Genomic DNA, 18,648 nt, shown 5'->3' on the forward strand with positions numbered 1-18,648 from the left:
CCCACCACCCCCCCCGGGCACCGGTGGGGAGCAGAACCCAGCCCCGAGCACCGCCGCCCGCCGCCCGCTCCGTCCCCGCGTGTCCGCGCCGCTGTGTTTCGACGCGAGGAAGCGCCGGAGCCGCAATCGCTTTAGGAAGTCGATCGCAGGGGCCGGGAAACGCGTGCGCAGTGCCTCGGCTCGGCTCGGCTCCGCTCCGCTCCCGTTGCCTCTCCCTCTCCCTCTCTCCCCCCCCCCCCCCCCCCACCCCTCACCCCCCCCACCCCCTACCCCCGGTGCCGAGCCCGGCGGCAGCGCAGCGGCGGCGGCCGGGGGCAGCGGGGCAGCGGCGGCAGCGGACGGCGCTGCTGGGCGGCGGCAGCGCGGATGCCCGGCCCGTGAGTACCCCCCCCCGTGCCCCCCCCCCCCCCCCGCCCCGGGCTGGGCTTGGGGCTTTTTTTTTTTTTTTTTTTTTTTTTTTTTTGGGGGGGGGGAGGCTGGAAAAAAAAAAAAAAAAAGGGCGGGGGGGGGCACGGACACACGCGCACGGGCCCGCCGCCCTCCCCTCCCTCGCGTATTGCCGTGGACCCCCCCCCCCCCCGCCTCCCCGCTCCAAAAATCGGTGACCCCCCCCCCCCCCCCGCCGTCCCTCCCTTCTCCACGCCGCCCCTCCGTGCGCGCTCCCCCCTTAACGTGCATCCTCCCTTCTCCTCCTCTTCCTCCTCCTCCTCCTCCTCCTCCTCCTCCTCCTCCTCCTCCTCCCCAGCCCCGGCCACATGCACGGCGGGGCGCTGGGGGCTGACGGAGGGGTCGGGCTGCCGGCCGTGCGTCCTGCTGGCCCTGCGTCCATCTGTCCTGCTGTCCGGGTGTCCGGCTGTCACCAAACCCCCCCCCCCCCGGGGCCGAGGGGGCTGCCGCCCGCAGCGGGATGCTCCGTGGGGACCCGGCGCACCGAGCGAAAGGGGGGGGGGGGGGGGGGGGGGGGGAGCTTCCCCGCCGCATTGCCCCCGGGGGAGGGCAGGGCCCCTGCGAGGAAGAGGAGGATGGAGGAGGAAGGAGGAAGGAGGGGGCCCCCAGCCAGCCGCAGGGCCGGCTGCATCAGGGCTTGCCCAGCCTTGGAGGGGGGGGGGGCTGCTTGCCTTGGGTTTCGCCCCCCCCCCCCCCGCCCTTGGAGGCCTCCCCGGCCTCGCTGCACCCACAGGTGTGCACCAAAGCAGCGCTGGAGCATCCTGGGCAGGACGCCCGGGTCCCTGCGTGGTCCCTGATTCGGAAGGGGCGCTGTGCCCCACCGCTACGAGCGGCAGCACCGGGGAGCCCCGACCTCGCCGGCTGGGGCCACGGCTCGGGGAGGTTGGCTGAGGTCAGGGCGACCGCGGGCTCCGGTCCCCAGCGGGTCCCCCAGCACCAGCACCGCCGGAGGAGCGCTGGGCAGGGGGACCTGGCTCGGCGGTGCCCGGGACATGTCCCCCCCCATGGGGATGTGACATCTGCCCGTCGCCCAACACGAGCCCATCACGTGGGCGCCGTGGCAGCGGGGTGGTGCCGCCGCTTGGCGCCGCGTCCCCGTGGCCGAGGGATGGAGAGGGCCAGGCGCGGCCGGCGGAGCTGCGCCGCGGGCGGCTGGCGGCACATGGCGGGGCGCGGAGAGGTTCCCCCCCCCCCCCCCGCCCTGCCCCGGGAAGCTCCCTCTCTCTCCCCGCCGCTGCCATGAGGCTGCTCTGGCACGGATCCGTGGCCTTGTTTAAGAAACTAAACAACAACAACAAAAAAGTGTTAAGTGAGTGGGAGGGATTTCCCCCGCTGCGAGGGGAGTTCGTTCCCCTCCGGATGCGTCGCCACCGTCCCGGTCGATGGAGACGCTCGTCCCGTGGCGCGCCGGATGCGCCGAGCCCGTGGTGTTTGCTGTCCTGGTGGATATCGTGCTCGTTGGGAACACGGGTCGCCCCAGTGGGCACATATTTCAGAATGTCTCCCAGGGGAGAGCGCCACATCAGATTTCCCTACAAGGATTTTAGCTCCTCCGCGTCAGCCCTTCCCCACAAATGACTCAAGCCGCTAATCAAAATACAGTCGTGTTCTTCGGCAATTAAACAAACTCCACCTCATAAGATTATAGTGGAGAAGAAGGAATTTAGTGACTCGAATATATTTCAATCAGGGTCTGTGTGCCCGTTTTGATACTGTTATTAAACAACAACAACAAAAAAAGGAACCGAAGGGAGATAATCTGATAATGCTACTCAAACCCAGAGAGAGCAAGGGAGAAAAATACCTCGGCGGGGTAGTTAATGCTGAGCTGCCCACGGTACAGGAGTAGCACGTCTCTGCCACCTCCCAAAGTGCATCCTCTCCTGTCTTTGCTTCTCTTTGGTTCTAATCTCACTTTTAGGCTCGACTCGGGCTACAGCATCTTGAGTTTCAACTGGGCCCATGCAAAGGGCACAGGGAGCTCCACGCTCACAGCGCTTCTCTGCACTCCGGCGACCCCCAGGTACGGAGTGGCGGAGCAGCGCCGTGCCCCTGGCACTCGCTGGCGCTTTTGACCCATCCAGGCCAGAAGCTCCTCGACCTCTGCAGGGAACGGGCAGCGGCTGCCATGGCTTTTCCTCCTTTCCTTCAAGCTTTTATCCTCTGGATAGAAAATGACTTTGGAAAGGCAGCTCCAGAGGAGGTGGGATCGCCGCGCGCGCTTCTGGCTCCGTTCCTCAGCCATCCCGGAGGGGACCCTGCGCCGCGCCTTCCCCGCCAGCGCCTGCTGCTCCTCGGGCTGGTTTCTTGCACCGAACCCCCCCCGGCCAGGAGTCAGCACCCCAAAAACAGAGCAACCACCACGGACGGGCCGTGCCAGAGGCGGCATCGCCGCGGGGCGCAGCGCTTCGGGCTTCGGCTGGGATCGCAGACGCTTCCGGGTTACCCCGTGCCCGCGGCCTCGCCGAGACTTCCTATTACTCAGTTCCTCGTTCGTCTCTGCACATCTCTGTGCGTTTCCATTACAGAAGCTGTTCAGAGGGGGGGGGAAGGATCTAAAGCCAGTTGTTTATGGACGTTATTTAATCGCTACTTCTTAATTTGGGGGAAGAAATGAGATTGGATGTCGCCACCGGTTATTTTTTTGCCCTCCAACTTGTTCCAACAATGATTTTCAGCCGTGTGGGGAGGAAAAGACAGGGGAACGGCGACCAACACCTTGTGTGGTGCAAGAGGGGAAGGTGCTGAGCCCGCCGGCAGCCCCGTCACAGCCCCGACCTGGCAGCTCCGTGGGGACATCGCCGTCCCTGCTCGAGAAAGCTCAGCGTGCAGGCGTCAGCCCCACAAGCATCTCGCCCTGTGCCCCAGCCGCTGAGCGCTCCGTGAGCCTCTTCCAGCTCATTTCCATCACAGCTGGGCTTGCCCAGTCCATTTATTTCCCCCGTCTACTTCACCACGTGCCACCCAATGCTGCAGTCCCTCCTGCTCCCCTCCCTATCATCAGGCGGCACCCGAGCAGTTTTAATTTCCCTGTTTTCTTCCGTTATCCCTCACTGCAAACCGGGCCCGGCCAGCGCTGGGGACACCTGGGCTTTTTAGCTGTTGCAGTGAGCCTGTTCGTGGCAGCCCACGGGGCCGGGGCCGCCCTCCGTGCCGGCCGGGGGTGCTCCACGGGGAGCTTGACCCGCAGAAAGCCTCAAATCCCGCTTGCCGTGGTGGTGCTGAGCCGTGCAGAGCCGTGGAGTTGTTTGTGGCGAACAGCCCGTGAGCCTTTTCGGGACAGCCACAACCTCCTGGAGGGATCAGATGCCTCCAATCCAGCTGTGCGTGCGTGCTGGGGACGAGCGTGCCCGTGGCCTGGATGCGTCCCCTGTGCAGCCACCCAGGTGCCGCGTGGCACCCGGGGACCCAGCAGCTGGTGGCTTTGGGGTGAAACCAAAGAGAAGGCAAAAGCTGGGCTCCTGCTGGATCCGGGTGAATGCAGAGGCACACGGGGAGGGGAGAGCCCCCAGCCCACGCTGTCGGCTCCGTTGGGTGCACAGGACCATGGAGCTCAGCATCGAAGCAGGGGTCGCTCTGCCTCCCCCCGTCCTGGTCCTGCACGGCCTCCTGCCCCCGGCCGTCTGTGGAAGCAGGGCTACAACCCCGGGGAGGGCGGAGCGGCACCAGCAAGGAGAACTACAAAGTCCTTTGGGGTTCAGCTTGAATATTCATCTCGGGCATGGAAAAAAGGGGGTTTCCTGACGGCGGGGAAACGCATGGGAGCGTTTCAGAACAAGCCGCCCTTCCAGTTCTCTAACCACCCTTGGAAACAGCCTCGCCTGCTCTCAGCTGACCTTCTGAGGGCTCCTTGCTCAGACTGCGAGGATCCGCTCGCTTTGGGGACGGAGCTTTTCCACGCTCCTGCCTCGCTTGTCAGCACTCGCCCAGGCACAAGGCAGGGGAGGCTGCGGCCGGCGGGATGGGCGCCGGCGGCCGGGAGCCCTCCCGGAGCCGAATTTGCTGCTGGCCCTATATAGAGGGGACTCGGGGAGCCGGCAAAGCTGTTTGGGGCTGAGGGTTTGAGTTTTTTCCCATTGCTCCCCCTCCTGCAGACGTGAAGCCGATGGGGGCTTGGGGAGTTTCCTCGAGCAGGAGGAGGAATGCCCCAGCAGCATGTCAGTGCAAAGGGCAGGAGAAGAGCAAACAGCCGCATATTGGCATTAGCGGGCAGCAACCCCGGAAAAGGAAGGGAGAGCTTTGTGCCAGCCTTGGAAAACAAAGAAGAAATGGGGAAAGACACCGCTCGTGAGCCCGGCGAGGCTTTCTTCACGAGGAGGGGGCTGGCAGAGGGGATTTGGTGCTGGGCATTGCCGTGGCAGCGGTGGCGGGCGAGCACCCGTGTCCTCCAACAGGCACAGCCGAGCCCTGCAGCATCCCCTGGGCCTCCCTGGCCTCCAGGGCTCCAAAAGGGGACCGGCGTGGCCTCTCACACCAGGGGACTCACTGAGGTCCCCAGCGAGGGCCACCCCTGCGATGCCACGGCCCAGGGAGCCGCAGTGAGCACCCCGCCGTGCCCGGGCTGCCCCAGCCGGAGCAGGATGCATCCAGCGGCTGCGCCGGTGCCGGAGGTGCCTGCGCAGAAAGCAGCGGCCGTGGGCTGTCCCCGTGGCGCAGGGGCCGTGCAGGGTGACAGCGCTTCCTTCCTCTGCCGCTGCCAGCTCCTCCCCGGGGGTGGCCGAGCCGAACCCCGCAGCCTTTCTTCCCCTTTGGTTTGGGTTTTTAAATAACCCCCGGGGCTGCTCTCGGAGGATGCGAGCCGCTCGCAGAGCTCCCCGGTGCTCAGCAGGGCCAGGGCAGGGCAGGGCAGAGCATCACCGCTGTGCTGGCAGTGCGGGGGTCACCTGTGTCCCCTGGGGTGCTCCAGAGCTGGGACAAGGAGTCAGGTCACCAAATCTCCCCTGCCCGGGGTGTCAGCCCGCGGGACGCTCTCCTGGGGGATGCCCCGTGGATGGGGGCAGCAGAGGGGCTGGCAGGCGTCCGCAGGGCAGGGGCCTGCTGGGCTCTAGCAGCCAAGCTGAGCCGACGCCTCCCGTGTGCAGCATTTGGGAGGTGTTCCCCTGAGCCCCCGGCCATGGGGGTGGCGTGGCCCCGGCCGGTCCCTGTGCCAGGCGAGCGGCTGCTGAGCACAGCCCTGCCCTGACCACATCAATGAGAGCGGGGCCGGACGCGTCCTCGGTGCGTCCGGAGCCACCTCCCGCCCGTGCCAGCTCAGGATCCCAAACCACCGGGTGCGGGTCCCCAGAAACAGCCAGCAGCTTCCCAACAGGGGTTTGGTCTCATCCCGGGGCTGGGGGGAACGTCGCCCATCGGCGAGCGCTCGGAGCCACGGTAAGCGAGCCCTTTGATCCAGCACTCCCCGGCACGCAGGGGTTTTCCCCATCCTTTCACCTCGCTCCGGGGCTTATCCTCCTCCTGGTTCCTCATTTCCTCGGAAAGGTCAATTCCTCCTCTTCTTCCCCTTCTTCTCTTGCACTCCCCAAGCCCCCAGATGACTCCGAATCCCGGCGGAGCCGTGCCACGCGCTCCCGGGTGCGTGTGGATGGGGTCGGGCGGTGTCCCCCCCGCACCCCACCTGGGTTCCTGCAGGACAAAGCCAGGCGGGAGCAGATCCTCGCCGCGCTCTCCTCTCACGGGGCGGGGGGGGTGGTTACCCATGGCCGGCTCCCACCGATGCTGGCGTCTCGGTGCACGGTGCAGGCGCTGGGGCCGGGGATGCTCGGCACCGGGTGCTGCCTGCCCGGCTCTGCCTGCTCGAGGTGCCCGACCAGTCCTGCCGCCTCCCGCTGCAATTCCGGGGCTGGAGCTGCGGCCACGCCGACGCTTCTTCCCTCCCTTCCCTCGTTCCCTCTCTCCTGCGAGCCTCCGGGCTCGGTCCGTGCGTTTTAGCCCCCGCCGGGTATTGATTACCGGGATCTTTCTCCTTTCGCATGGCTCATTACCGAGTGCTTAACGGGAGCCTGCCTTAACAACGCCACGGTACCTCTCCTAATAGAAACATAATTGTCAGGGCTTGCCTTATTAAACCCCCCAGCTGATTGTCGCGGGTGCTATTTTTAACGCCGTGAAATAATTAACCACGTTTCTGTGCAGGAGCCGGGGCCGAAGGGGAGGCTGCCGGCCGCGCGTCCGCTCGGGGCGTGTTCGCTGGGGTGTTTTGGGGGGAATAGCGACGGGTTTTGGCTCGGAGGGTGCTCGCTGCAGAAATACCCGGTGCTAAAGACGAGGGAGGTGCTGGGACAAACCAAGCGCCGCGTGCAGCATCTCCTCCTTCCTGTCGGCAGGCCCTGCCTCTCCCCCGCCGTAGCGGGTGGCAGAAAAATCACAGCCGGGCTCCCCCGGAGGCATCCGCTCGCTGCCGCCGCCTCCGCCACGTGCGCGGGTGCCTCTGCGGGTGCTGGCGGTGCTGGCGCTGGGCAGGGCGGTGGGGAGGTGCAGATGTGGGAGCGTCACCTCCACCCTCGTCCCCATGGGGCCACGGGTCCCCGGATCCGGCCGGTGCCCTGCTGCGGTCGTGGGCAGCGCTGGCACCTCCCGGTAGCATCCGGGGTCAGCCTTGCCCTGTGCCCGTAGGACACCAGGCCGGTGCGGGGGCTCGAGCCCAGCCTTTTTAGTCCTTTTCTAATTGTTGAAGGGAGAAAAAAAAAAAACAAACACAAGAAAACAGTGTCTAAGAATAGCTCCTAAAACTTCCTGTGCGCCGGCAGGTGGCTGGGGCAGGCTGCGGGGGCGGGAGGCAGCTGTGGGGCTCGGCGGCGCCGTGCGCCCATGGGGCAGCCCTGGGAGAGGGGGTCCCGGGGGTCCCGGCCCCGCTGCCACCCTCTGGGGCTGCCCACGGGGCTGGCCCACGGCTCTCCGGGCCCGGTGGCCGATTCCAGATGGATTTGGCAGGTTTGGCAGAGGTCGGAGGTGCTGAGGTTGTGGATGCCAGAAGCTGGGAGGGCTGCGGGAGGCATGGTGAGGACGAGCCCCGCGGTGTCCCCGCACCGTCCCGTGGGGACGGTTCCACGGGTGGCAGTGGGGGGCACGACCTCCGGGTGTTTTGCAGCCCCTCTGGGGCACGGAGAGGCAGCAGAGCTCATATGGCTGCGGGTCCAGCCTGGCCTTACCTCTTTGACCCCTAAAATACAAAGGGATGCTCCCTCCTTCGGCAGAAAGCCAACCGCCGCGGTGGAAAATAAAAATACCTGCGGTGCCAGGCGGTGCCCAGCGAGCTGGGGGTGCTGGGGGCTCCCACGCGGGTCCGGGAGCTGGAAAAGGAAACCCCATGGAAAATAAACGAGCTTCGGGTGCGAGGCACTCTGCGCCCGGAGAAACGAAACGTCCCCACCCAAGGAGCCCCGATAGCCTCCAGGAGAGCGGCGCTGCTCAGCTGCTCCGGTCCCCGCAGGCGGTGCAGGATGAGGCCCGGCGGCGAAGCCCCAGCTCCGGCTCCCCAGGCGCTGTCTGGGCGCAGTGGGAAATGCAGGTGCCTGGTGGGAGTCCCGGCCCCGCAGCATCCCCACCCGGTGCCGTACCCCACCGTGGGGCCAAGGTGCAGGAAAAAAAGCTGCTAAAATGCGGGGGGACTTCGCAGGGGGCTTCCCCCCCGCTGCGGTGCGTGCTCGGCCCTGGGATGGTGCCGATGCGGCCGCTTTGTTTTTGGGTGCTGGGGTGCACGGCGTCGGGAGGAGGTGACAGCCGGCATCCCCCGGGGGAGGCGAGGCAGCGAGCAGGGCGCTGGGCCAGGCTGATAACGGGCACGTGCTGCGGCCGGGGCTCGGAGCTGCCCTGGGGTGGCCGAGCAGGGCACGCTGCCATCGCCACGGCCCCTTGGCTCTTCTCGTGGCAGCAGCGGGGCCGTGCCCGGTGCCTGCACCCGGAGCCGGGGGTGGAGCCCCCTCCGCCCGCAGCGCTGCCGAGGGCAAATTCAATCAAGGAAGCTGAGGTCGTGCGTCTGATTTTTCTCTCTCGTGTTTTTTTTTTTTTTTTCTAAAGAGGAAAAAAAAAAAAAAAAACCAAACAACTTTGTTTGTGAGTCACTCTTGGCCGAGGGAGTACAGCTCTACTCTGCATGTCAAGCAGGCTGGCGCATCCCTGTTCCGCGCAGATGCTGCTAGAAGGCACCGTGCGAGGCTCTGACTCAGCCCGCCCGGACTCACCGGCCCCGCTCGCCCGCCGCCGAATTCCTCGCCCCGCGGGCAGAGCCCTGGGAGGCTCCGGAGACCCGAAAAACCCTGGGGCGCGGCGCGGTGGAAACCACGGGCTCTTCGAAGTGCTCGGGACGGATCCTCGCGTCACTTAGGATCACTCGGATCCTCGTGGTGGCCGCTTCCTCGGCTGCGGGGCTGCTCCACCGCCGGCGCGCCCTGACCGTCCCCACCATGCCCAAAACGCCCGGCACCGCGATGGGCTCCCGGCACCGCCGGGACAGCCCTGTCCCCACGCTGCTCTCACGCTTACGGCATCGGCAGGAGGCAGCCGAGGGGAGGAAGCAGGAAGAAAGCACGGCCCCGCCGCCGCCGCCACCAAGGCTCCTCGTGCCCCCGGGCTGCCCGGTGCCCGTGGCGCTGCCCTCCCGTGCCACCCGAGCGGGCGCCCGCGGCTCTTGGCCGGCGCGGAGCAGCGGCGGGGCGAGCAGCCGGGCCTTGGCGGGGCTTTCCCAAAAAAGGTCTGAACTCTTCGTTTGAGTTTGCCACTTCCCTTACCACTCCCTTTCCTGTGAGAGGATGTGTTCGGCTTCTTTTCTTTTCTCTTACTTTCTTCTTTTCTCTCCCGTCTCCCTGCCCGCCGAGCCGGGCGATGCCGCGCTCCCGCTGAGGCTGCCGGGCCGAGCCCAGCCGGGTGCCGGCGGCGGCGTGGCGATGGCCGGAGCGCAGGTACGCGGACGGATGCGCTGCTGTGGTGGCCCCTTGGGGACGCTGGGGCTGCCCCTGGGACGTCCCGACGGGGGCCGGGTGGGTGCAGGGGGGCTCGGCGAGGCGGGGCCGGGGCGGGCGCGGGGCGCGGCGCTCGGTTGTGCCCCGATTTGTGGCCGGAGGAGGAGGAGGAGGAGGAGGAGGAGGAGGATGCCCCGGCGCTGCCAGGGTGGCTCCAGGCACCGTGCCCAGCTCGGGGAGCACGGGGTGCGTGCGGGGGCATCACCCCCATCGCTTGGGTCAGCGCTCGCCGTGGCTTTGCTGCGCGGTGTCAGGGTGCGCGGGGCCTCTTGCAGCCGGTGCGGGGCGATTTTGGTGCCTTCACCCAGGGCCAGCAGTGCACATGGTGCCTGGGGGCCGAGCTGACACCATGGCGGCCCCCGTAAGGAGGCAGCCAGGCTGGGGAAGGGGACTTTTCCCTTCCAAAGCGATTTTGGGTAGCTTCCAGCATGCGCAGCCGAATGGGGGCTTGGAGCGGTGAAAGGCACCGGGGCGGCACGGCCCCGTCCTCGTCACGCTCTGCGTTGGGATGGGGAGAGCTGCGGGGCGGCACTGGGCTCAGCGAGGAAGTCATGGGGGCACAAGATGCCACGGTTTGGAGACACCCAGCACGCAGGGACCCCGAGGCCGGGTGCCGCGGCTGCCTCACCGGGCAAGGGGCAGCACCGGCGAAGCCCCCAGGGAGCTCGGGGAGCTGCCTGGGTGGGGACGAGGGTGGCTGTCGGGGCGTCTCTCGCCTCTGCTTGGGAAACGTCCCCTTTTTCGTCCGCCTTCCTCTTTTCGCAGCCTCGTGCGCACCCGCGCCTCCCCTCCGGCGCCCGTAGGCTCTCGCACCGCGCGGCCCCGCTTCCTGATCCGCCGGCACCCCTGGCCCCATCCCTGCGGCCCCGTCCCCCTGTCCCCAGCCCTCGGCCACCCCACGGCCTCCTGCTCTTTGCCCCGGGGCCGCCTGCAGCAGGGTGTTCCCAGCACCCAGCTTTCCCCCGCGTTTGCCCCGTTCCCGCAGCCCCGTTGCTGTAATTCGCACCCCCAGTCCCTGCCGGTTTGCTGTGGGATTTTGCTGCCTGCGGGCAGGGGGGAGAGCGGCTGGTGGGAGCGAAGGGGGCCTCGGTCTGGGAGAAGCAAAGCAAAGGGGAAAAAAAAAAAAAAACAAACGAGGATTTTTAAATGCACCTGACAGCAGCGCCTGTCTGAGGGCGCAGAGCCCGCTGCCGAGCCGGGTGACAAGGTCACAGCCGTCCTGCCAGCACTCGGGTCTATAAATAGGGACAATTGGGAGAGAAACACAGCCTCGCTCCTTTTTAGTTCCTGTGGGAGCGAGGGGAGCCAGCGGGAGGGTTTCAAGGGCCGGGGCCAGGAGCTCGCTGAAGGCTCTGCCATGGGGTGGCCGTGCCCGGGGAGGGGGCGACCGCAGCCCCCGGCCCTTGCAGCCTTGGTGCACGGCTCCGAGCGCCCGCCACCAGCATCCCCCCGCTCAGCCCGTCCCCAAAACCTGGGGACAGCCCTGTCCTGCACCCCGGACCTGGGGCTGTGGCAGGATGTTGACCCTGGGTGATGGGACAAGGGGCGGTGGGGTCGGGGCTGCTTCGGGCCAGGGCTGCCGGGGGCCGTGGGGCAGGCGTGCGGGGTGAGCCGCAATGGAGAGCTCGGGGCTCGGCCACTGCTTGGCACCCGTTGGGTCTGGTTTAGTGCCGGGAGCTCGGAGAACTTCCCCCCCGGTTCCTTCCACTCACATGATGCCGCGGAGCGGCTCCGACTTCCCCATCCCCAAAATGCGCCGCCGGGGTCCGGCCGCGGCTCCCCGGGGCACAGCCACGGCACGGGGCACGGCCGGGGGCATGCAGGGCTCAACCCCGCTCCCCGCCCGGCCCCGCTGCTGCGCGCAGGGCTCGGCACCCCCGACCCGCTTTGTGTAGCCAAACACAGCAGGGCAGAGCCAAGATTTGGGGGCGTCGAACCTGGGGCCAGCCCAGAGCAGCCCCCAGGAGCCCCGCACCCATGGGTGCCCGGCAGGGCGCAGCTGCCGTCACCCTGCCAGCAACGCACGAGAGGGGGTCGCAGCGCGGCATGGGGCAGCCGGAGCGCCCGCTGCCTTGCTTTCCCCTCCTCCTTTCCTTTTCACTTCCTTTTCTCGCACCGTTTCTGCCTGCCTGCCGTGCCCCAGCCCGCAGCCTGCGACGGGCCCTTCCCAGCATGGAGCAGCCCTGCCCGAGCTGCTCCCCGGCAGGATCGGCGCTCGCCGCGGGGGTAACGCGGTGCCCCCCCCCTCGCTTCCCGCAGGCTCCATCCAGGAGGCTGCAGGGACGCTAGCGGGGCTGTGTCGGCGCCACGGGTCACGACCCACAGCCTGGGAGGAGCGGCGAGCAGCAGAAGGGCCCCCGCAGCACGACCCCCCCACGTCCACCGTGTATGAGGCTGGGACGCAGGTGAGACGGAGACCGGGGCTGGGGTGGGGGTGGGGGGACGGGACGGCAGGGGCGAAGGCTCGGGGCTGGCTGACGGCTGGGATGGCAAGGGGGAGCCCAAAATATAAGTCACGATGCTGGGGTCCCGCGTTCACCTCCGTGTTCGTACGGGGAGGAAGAGCCCGAGCCTTCACAGTGCTTGGTGGGAGCGCTGGGGACAGCGGTTTGCCCATGAGCAGAGGGTTTGGGGCCTCCTGCTTGCAGCGGGGAGCTGCCCTGGGGCTGCCCCTCGGATGCGTTTGAGCTCCAAGGTGTCGCTGCCCACAGCGCGGGCCCAAAAGCTGCTTTTTGGGCTGGGGGAAGCTGGTGCCGGCATCCTGCCCGCAGCTCGCTCACCCGCCCCGCGCCCTCCTCTGCCTTCCAGTACGCAGGACCCGCGTCCGCAGAGACACCCCTTCCGATGTCCCGGCATGAGACTTCTCCGACAACGGTGCAACCCGCCAGCAACCACCGCCCCAACGCCTGCTGCTTCTGCTGGTGCTGCTGCTGCAGTTGCTCGTGGTACGTCCCCCCCACCCCATCCCCGCCCGCCGCGCCCCCCCCGTGGTCCGAAACGCGACGGCGGCGGCCTGGCCGTGCGCGCGGGAGGTGCGAGGGGGTCGCTCCTGGTCCTCCGTGGTTTGTGCAGCACCAAGGGCTTGGGTGCGGCCCCTGCCCAAGGAGGTGCGCGGGATATGGGGGACAGGATCACAGGGGGGGGACAGGTTCCCATAGCAGCCCCCACCCCGGGGTGCTCAGCAGCCTTTTGGTCGCAGCCCCCTGGGCAGCGGGTGCGGGAGCGCGGCCGGGATGGAGCCAGCCCCTCTCACCTCCGGGATGTTTGTGTGCTCGTGTTCGGCTGGCAGCTGAAAGCCGAGCGGGTGCTGCGACCAGAAAGGATGTGCACAGGGTTTGTAGGCGGTGTTTGTACCTGGAGGGGACCGGGAAATCCGCGGGGCTGTTGCGGGGAGCACACGTCGCTCGCCTCTGCGCAGAGCCCGGGGAGCTCGCGCTGCGGAGCCAGGCCTCGGCGCACCACGACTCCTTCCCTTCAGCCAAGGCTTTTAAAATATCTCGAGCGGAAAGCAGCATCGGGAACCCTCGTCCTGCGCTGCATTAAGGGCGCTGCTGGGGCTGGAAGGCCCCGGCCGGGCTGCGCGTGGGAAGCAGGCGGCAGCAGAGCGAGGAGCTGGGCCCCGCTGCCCTCCTGCTTCATCCCAAACCTGGCCCCCCCCCCCCAGGGCACCCGGCTGCTCTGGGCAGGTCTCACGGCCGGGCAGAGGGACCTCTGTGCGTGGTGCCGTGCAGAGCTGGGCCCCGGTGCTGCCCGAAGCCAGGCCACCACCAGCTGCTCGCCTTCGGCTGCGCCTCCCCTCCTCTCTGAGGATTCCCGGCTCCCTTTTGTCGCTGGATGACCGGATTTTGGGGAGCCCGTCTGCTCTTCTCCGTCCTCCGCGTCAGCCCACTGAGATCCCTGATGACTTCGCGGCAGCTTCAGGCTTTGCGGCCACTGAGAGCATCCAGACCCGGAGCTGAGCGCCGGGCAGCCCCACGGCACACCCCAGCGCTGGTGTGGCAGTCCTCTGCAAACCCCCGGCGCCTCCGCAGCACTGCCACACCGTGGCCCCGCAAGCCTCTGCTGTGTCCTTGGGGCCCCATCTCCTCACCAGCTTCGTTTCCTCCAATTTGCAACGCAGCGAGGCCCCAGAGCAGCTCCCCTCGCAGCCAGCCCCAGGCTCGGCGACACTCGGGCACGGGCAGCGTGCCACCTCCCTGCCTCCCTCCTCGGTGTCTGCAAGAGCTCACGAGCAGAGGCGGGACAGAAAAGCCTCGCAGAAAGCGAGCGAGGACCGGCGCGAGCCATCCCCGGGCTCGGCAGGGCCGGGTGACAAACCCTTTGGGGACAGCGTGGGCAGGGACGTGCCCGCAGCCGCAGCCACCGCGCGGCGGCTTCGCCCACCCGCCCGCTGCCGGGGGGAAGAAGTTTGCAGGGCCGATGGTGTGCGAGCGCCGAGGGGCAGTGTCGCAAGCAGGAAGCGCTGTGGTTGGCGCCGGGCTCCGAAATTCGCGGGCCCCGGGGGGAAGTTGGCTGGAGGCCGCTTTCCTCTTGCACCGTGGGGGCGAGGATCGGGGGGAGCGGGGGACGCCGGTGCCCCGGTGTCTCCGTCGTGCGCTCCGGCTCCGGGTTGGGGCATCCCTGGTGCACCAAGGGTGCAGGGTTCAGCCCTTTGCCTTCCCAAATTTATCCCAGCCGCGCGCTTCCTGCACGAGCCGGGACCCGCTGGCAGCTGGAGAGGGCGATAACCCGGCCCAGCGCCCGGCCCGCAGCATCCTGCGGCCATTTATTGGCGATGGGTGGCGCGGTGCACGCCGGCTGCACCTGGCTGCCGACCTCTGCGGCTGCTGCTGCTGCCCAGCCCCGGTGCTGGCCCCGGTTCAGCCCCGGCACAGCGGCGCCCCGAGCGCAGGAAACACCATTGCACGACCGGGGTGAAGTTGCACAAGAAGGGAGACGGGGTGCTGGGCGCGGGCAGGGTGCTGCTGCACCCGGGGGAGAGCCGGGGGTGCGGGATGTGGGTGCCCACGGAGGAAATTTGTCAGCCAGGAGTTACCGGGGATGGGGTGGGGGCAGCAGCCCCGGCCCCTGCCGCCCGTTTCTACCTTTCCGTCTCCCCGTTAGGAACGAGGACCGGGAGCGAGCATGGAGGGCGTCTCGGGAGACCAAACTGGAGACCATCCCAAACTGTGAAGCGTGGTGAGTGCAGGGGCAGCGCCGGGGGCATGGCACGGCATGGCTTGGCATGGCACAGCACAGCTTGGCGTGGCACGGCACGGGGAACCACGCGCCGAGCCTCCTGCGGCACCCACGGGGAGCGGGACCGGGGTGCCAGCACCAAACGTCTGCTCCCTCGGGCACGGGACGGACCCCCCCCGCACACAGCCCACCCACGGGTGCTCTGTGCAGCACCAGGCGCGGCGTTGCCGGGGGTCAGGTGTCTTAATTAGCCAGCACCAATTATTGCCCCTGCCTTGCTGTAGCGAGGGTTGTTTGCGGGGAGCAGCCCTGCCTCCTCGCCCTGCCCGCAGCGCAGCTCGGCACGGGCAGGGGCTGTGCTCCCTCCTGTCTTTGTGCAAGGCCGGCAGCAAAACGGGTCTCATTTGGGGAAATTCGGTTTAAACCAAGCCCGGGGTCCGGCCTGGCCGAACAGAGGCAGGACAAACCCCGTGAGTGCTTCTGGGGACCTCCGGGAGCTCCGCAATGAGCAGAGCCTGAGCAGGAGCTCAGGGGGTGCATTTGGGATGGCTCGGGGGGGGGGGGGGGGGGCGGTCCTGGGACCATCCCTGTTCTAGGGGATGTGCACGGAGTCACGGGTGGGGATGCAGTGGGGAATCCACAGCCCTCCCGTCCCATCCCGTGTCCCGGTCCTGCGGTAACCCTTTCCCCTTGCCTCCCCCGCCCCCGGCGACCCCGCAGCGCCAAACCCACGCCCGAGGAGGTGCGGGGCTGGGCACAGTCCTTCGACAAGCTGATGAAGAGCCCGGCGGGCCGCAACGTCTTCCGGGAGTTCTTGCGGACTGAGTACAGCGAGGAGAACATGCTCTTCTGGCTGGCGTGCGAGGAGCTCAAAACCGAGTGCAACAAACACACCATCGACGAGAAGGCCAGGATGATCTACGAGGACTACATCTCCATCCTCTCGCCCAAGGAGGTAGGGGGCAGGGCCCCTCCTGAGCTCGGGCAGGGGTCGCGCGGGCCGAAAGTGAGGCTTTGGGGGTGGTTTGTTAGGGAAAGGGCACCCACGTGGCTGTTTGGGGTGTCGGGGACACGCTGGGGACCCTGGCTCAGCTGGAGGAGAGCAGGGATGCGGAGGGATCGTGCCAACCCCCCCGGGACAGCACAGGGTGAAGGCTTTGCCCCTTGCTCGTGCACAGCAGCGTCCCAATCCCCATCCCCATCCCCATCCCCATCCCCAAGCTCCTCGCAGCGCTGGGCCGTGGCTCAGCAGGGCTGTGCTGCGGGGCCGAAACCTCACGAGGGCACCAGCGGGCCGAGGAGATGCTGCAGCATCCCCGGGTGGGGACACCCCGAGCCGCAGCCCTGCGCCCAGCGAGGGGACAGGGCGACAGCACCCCCCCCTCCACCCCCCCCCCCCCCAAAAAAAAAACCAACAAACCAGCCCCGTGCGAGCCCATTTGAAACCCTTTCCCCAGCCCCTTGCCAGGGATGGAGCAGGCCTGCCGGCACGCCGCGGTGCCCCGTTTGTGCGTGGCACCGGGGCGGTCCCCAGTTCCTCCCCTCGGAGCCACGGGGCCAGCATTTGGCACTGTCCCGCGAGGCTTTTGCCCAGGGGTGGGTGTCGGGGCCGGGAGGGCTCGGCGCTGGGCTCCCCCCAGCCCCAACCCCGATTTCTCTCCGTGCCGCCCAGGTGAGCCTGGACTCGCGGGTGCGGGAGGTCATCAACCGCAAGATGCAGGAGCCGTCCTCGCACACCTTCGACGACGCGCAGCTCCAGATCTACACGCTCATGCACAGAGACTCCTACCCTCGCTTCCTGAACTCTGCCATATACAAATCGCTGCTCCAGAGCGTCTCCCGCTCCTCCTCGGAGTCCTAAGGGCACCCGCCGGCCACGGGGACGCCCAGCGGGGACGCGGCACCCGGGGAGGGGGACACACGGCCCGTCCTCACCCCCCCCCCCCCCCGCCAGCCCCCTCCAGCCCCCCGAGTTTTTAGCTTTTTACCTACGAACCCTCAGGCCGGTTTCTGGGCCGCCGGGCAGCGCTGGCCCCCCCCAGGGCCACCCTCCAGGATTGTCCCCGGGGCTGGTGGCACCGCAGCCCGGGGTGGCTCCGTACTACTGAACCCTGCCCCGTCCCCGCCGCCGGCCGGAGCGAGCTGGGGAGCGCCCGGGGCTCGCCGCCCCCCCCCCCCCCCGTCTCCCCCCGCACCCCGTTTTGAAGAGGTCACTTTATCCCCTCTCCACCGCACCTGGGGACACAGCACATCCCCGTTTCCCACCTGAGACCCATTTGGGGACTGTTTTTGGTTTTTTTTTCCTTGGGGGGGTTTGGGGGGGGGGGGGAAGGTCAATCGTTGTTTGTTTGTTTTTTTAATCTTTTTATTTTAAATGCTTTTTTCGTTGGCTTTTACGGGGGGGGGGGTCGTCTCGAGGGGCGGGAGGGGGGTTTGACAAACGTCTGTGTACATATAAAAACTTGTCAGGTTTACATCGCTCCGTCTGTTTGAAGTGGCCGACGGGGGGGGGGAGCAGTCCTGCAGCCCGTTTGTGTCCCCCAAAAGGTCTGGGGGACATCCCAGGGCTGGAGTGGGGACAGGAGAGGACCACGTCCCACGTCCTGCTGGGGGAGAGCCGCTCCGAGGGGGCAGAGGGAGGCAGCCTGAGGGGCTCAGCCTCCAGAAGGGCCCCAGCAGTAGGGATTTGGCCCCAAGGATGCACTCAAAGCGTGAGGAGGGGGTGTCCCGGAGCTGCCCCCTCTGCCAGCCCGTCCCCATCCAACACCCCAGCACCGGGGCTCGCCCACGTCACCCCAAGCCCTCAGCACCCCACGTCCTCGCTTCAGCGAGCCCAGGGCCAAGATGCGTGCGGGCTGCGGGTGAATTTGCCCTCCTGCAGAAACCCGCAGGCACGAGGACCCCAAACACGAAGGCTCTGCCCATCCCGCGCCTCCCCCAGCACAACAAACGGGGGTCTGCCCTCGTCCCGCGGGAGGAGCTTGGCGCTGGGCACGCAGCAGCGGCCAGGCAGGGCTCCACGTGCGATGGGAAATGTCACGGGGAAGATATGTAAGATCTGTGTATTTCTGTACGGCATGAGGAGTTGTTTACTGGAGCCCCGGCTCCCAGCACCGCGACGTTTCTGCCCTCCACGCTGAACCGAAGCCAGCGCCGCAGCCCCGGCTGGCCACGGACCCGCGAGCCCTTCGGGGAGTCACGCCACGACAGCCCTGGCTCCTCCCGGCCAAGAAGAGCCCCAGGGCTCCATGTTCATCCCCCTCCCTTTTCTCTCTTCAGCCCTTTCAAAAAAAAAAAAAAAAAAAAAAAAAAAGCACTTCTTTTTCTTGAAGATATTCTTCAAGCAAACAAAAAAATTCCCAGCTTTTTTTTTTGTTTTTTTTTTTTTGTTTCCTTCCTTCCTAGTGGTGTGACTGTGTGGAAATTCATGTCAGTAAACTTGGTTCTGTGTGCCAAGCTGGAAATGCAGTTCAGGCAAATGTATTTTTGAGAGAGACCAGGGATAGTTCGTTTGCTCAGGAATGTCGGTCTTTTTATTGTTCGGTCCTTACCAACATGTGAGGCGATGGCAGGCTGCGAGCCCCAGCAGCCGGGCTCCCACAGCGGGCGGCAGCTCAAATCCTGCTCCCAGCAGCCGTTTAAAACCCAAGGTAATGTTTGTGGTGGGTACAAAAGCTGCAAAGCAACAGCCTCGCTGCCTGGGGCGCTCTCCCTGCTCGTGCTCGGGAGTGATGCGAGCCGGGCAGCGCCAACGAGCGATGCCAAACGAGGGGCTCGGCCAAGCGAGTGCAGCAGGGCAGAGCTCGGACCCCGCACTGGAGAGATTTTACCTCTGAGTCTGGGTTTGCCTCATTTCCTTACTTGCAGAACGTTCTCAGAACCTGCTCGGTGCAGGGTTTGGAGGCTGAGCATCCCTGAAGCCGTTCAAGAGCACGGCAGGGGGTCGGACCCTCTCTGCTCACTGCAGGTCTCAGCCCAGCAGAGACCCCAATTCGTCTCCTGCTCACAATCCTGCTGCTTTTACGTTTCTTGTAAGGGAATCTTTCCCGCTGAGACACCTCTTTAA

The 18,648-nt window shown here is 66.9% G+C and overlaps 1 protein-coding gene across 4 annotated transcripts; it reads left to right on the top strand.

Annotated features, from left to right (window-relative positions):
- Window positions 1-295: 295 nt before the first annotated feature.
- RGS19 (regulator of G protein signaling 19) lies at window positions 296-16,915 on the top strand. 4 transcript variants are annotated; one of them, XM_040575777.1, is made up of 6 exons: window positions 296-377; window positions 11,664-11,809; window positions 12,213-12,349; window positions 14,508-14,582; window positions 15,303-15,537; window positions 16,255-16,915. In XM_040575777.1, the coding sequence occupies exons 3-6, from the start codon at window positions 12,249-12,251 to the stop codon at window positions 16,441-16,443; spliced, it is 600 nt and encodes a 199-aa protein (XP_040431711.1). In that variant the 5' UTR covers window positions 296-377; window positions 11,664-11,809; window positions 12,213-12,248; the 3' UTR covers window positions 16,444-16,915. The 4 variants fall into 4 exon arrangements, with proteins under 4 accessions (XP_040431711.1, XP_040431713.1, XP_040431710.1 ...); XM_040575779.1 differs by lacking the exon at window positions 296-377 and adding an exon at window positions 8,853-9,136; XM_040575776.1 differs by lacking the exon at window positions 296-377 and adding an exon at window positions 9,189-9,344.
- The last annotated feature ends 1,733 nt before the right edge of the window (window positions 16,916-18,648 follow it).

Source organism: Cygnus olor, chromosome 16, assembly GCF_009769625.2.
Source record: "Cygnus olor isolate bCygOlo1 chromosome 16, bCygOlo1.pri.v2, whole genome shotgun sequence".
Lineage (NCBI taxonomy): Eukaryota > Metazoa > Chordata > Aves > Anseriformes > Anatidae > Cygnus > Cygnus olor.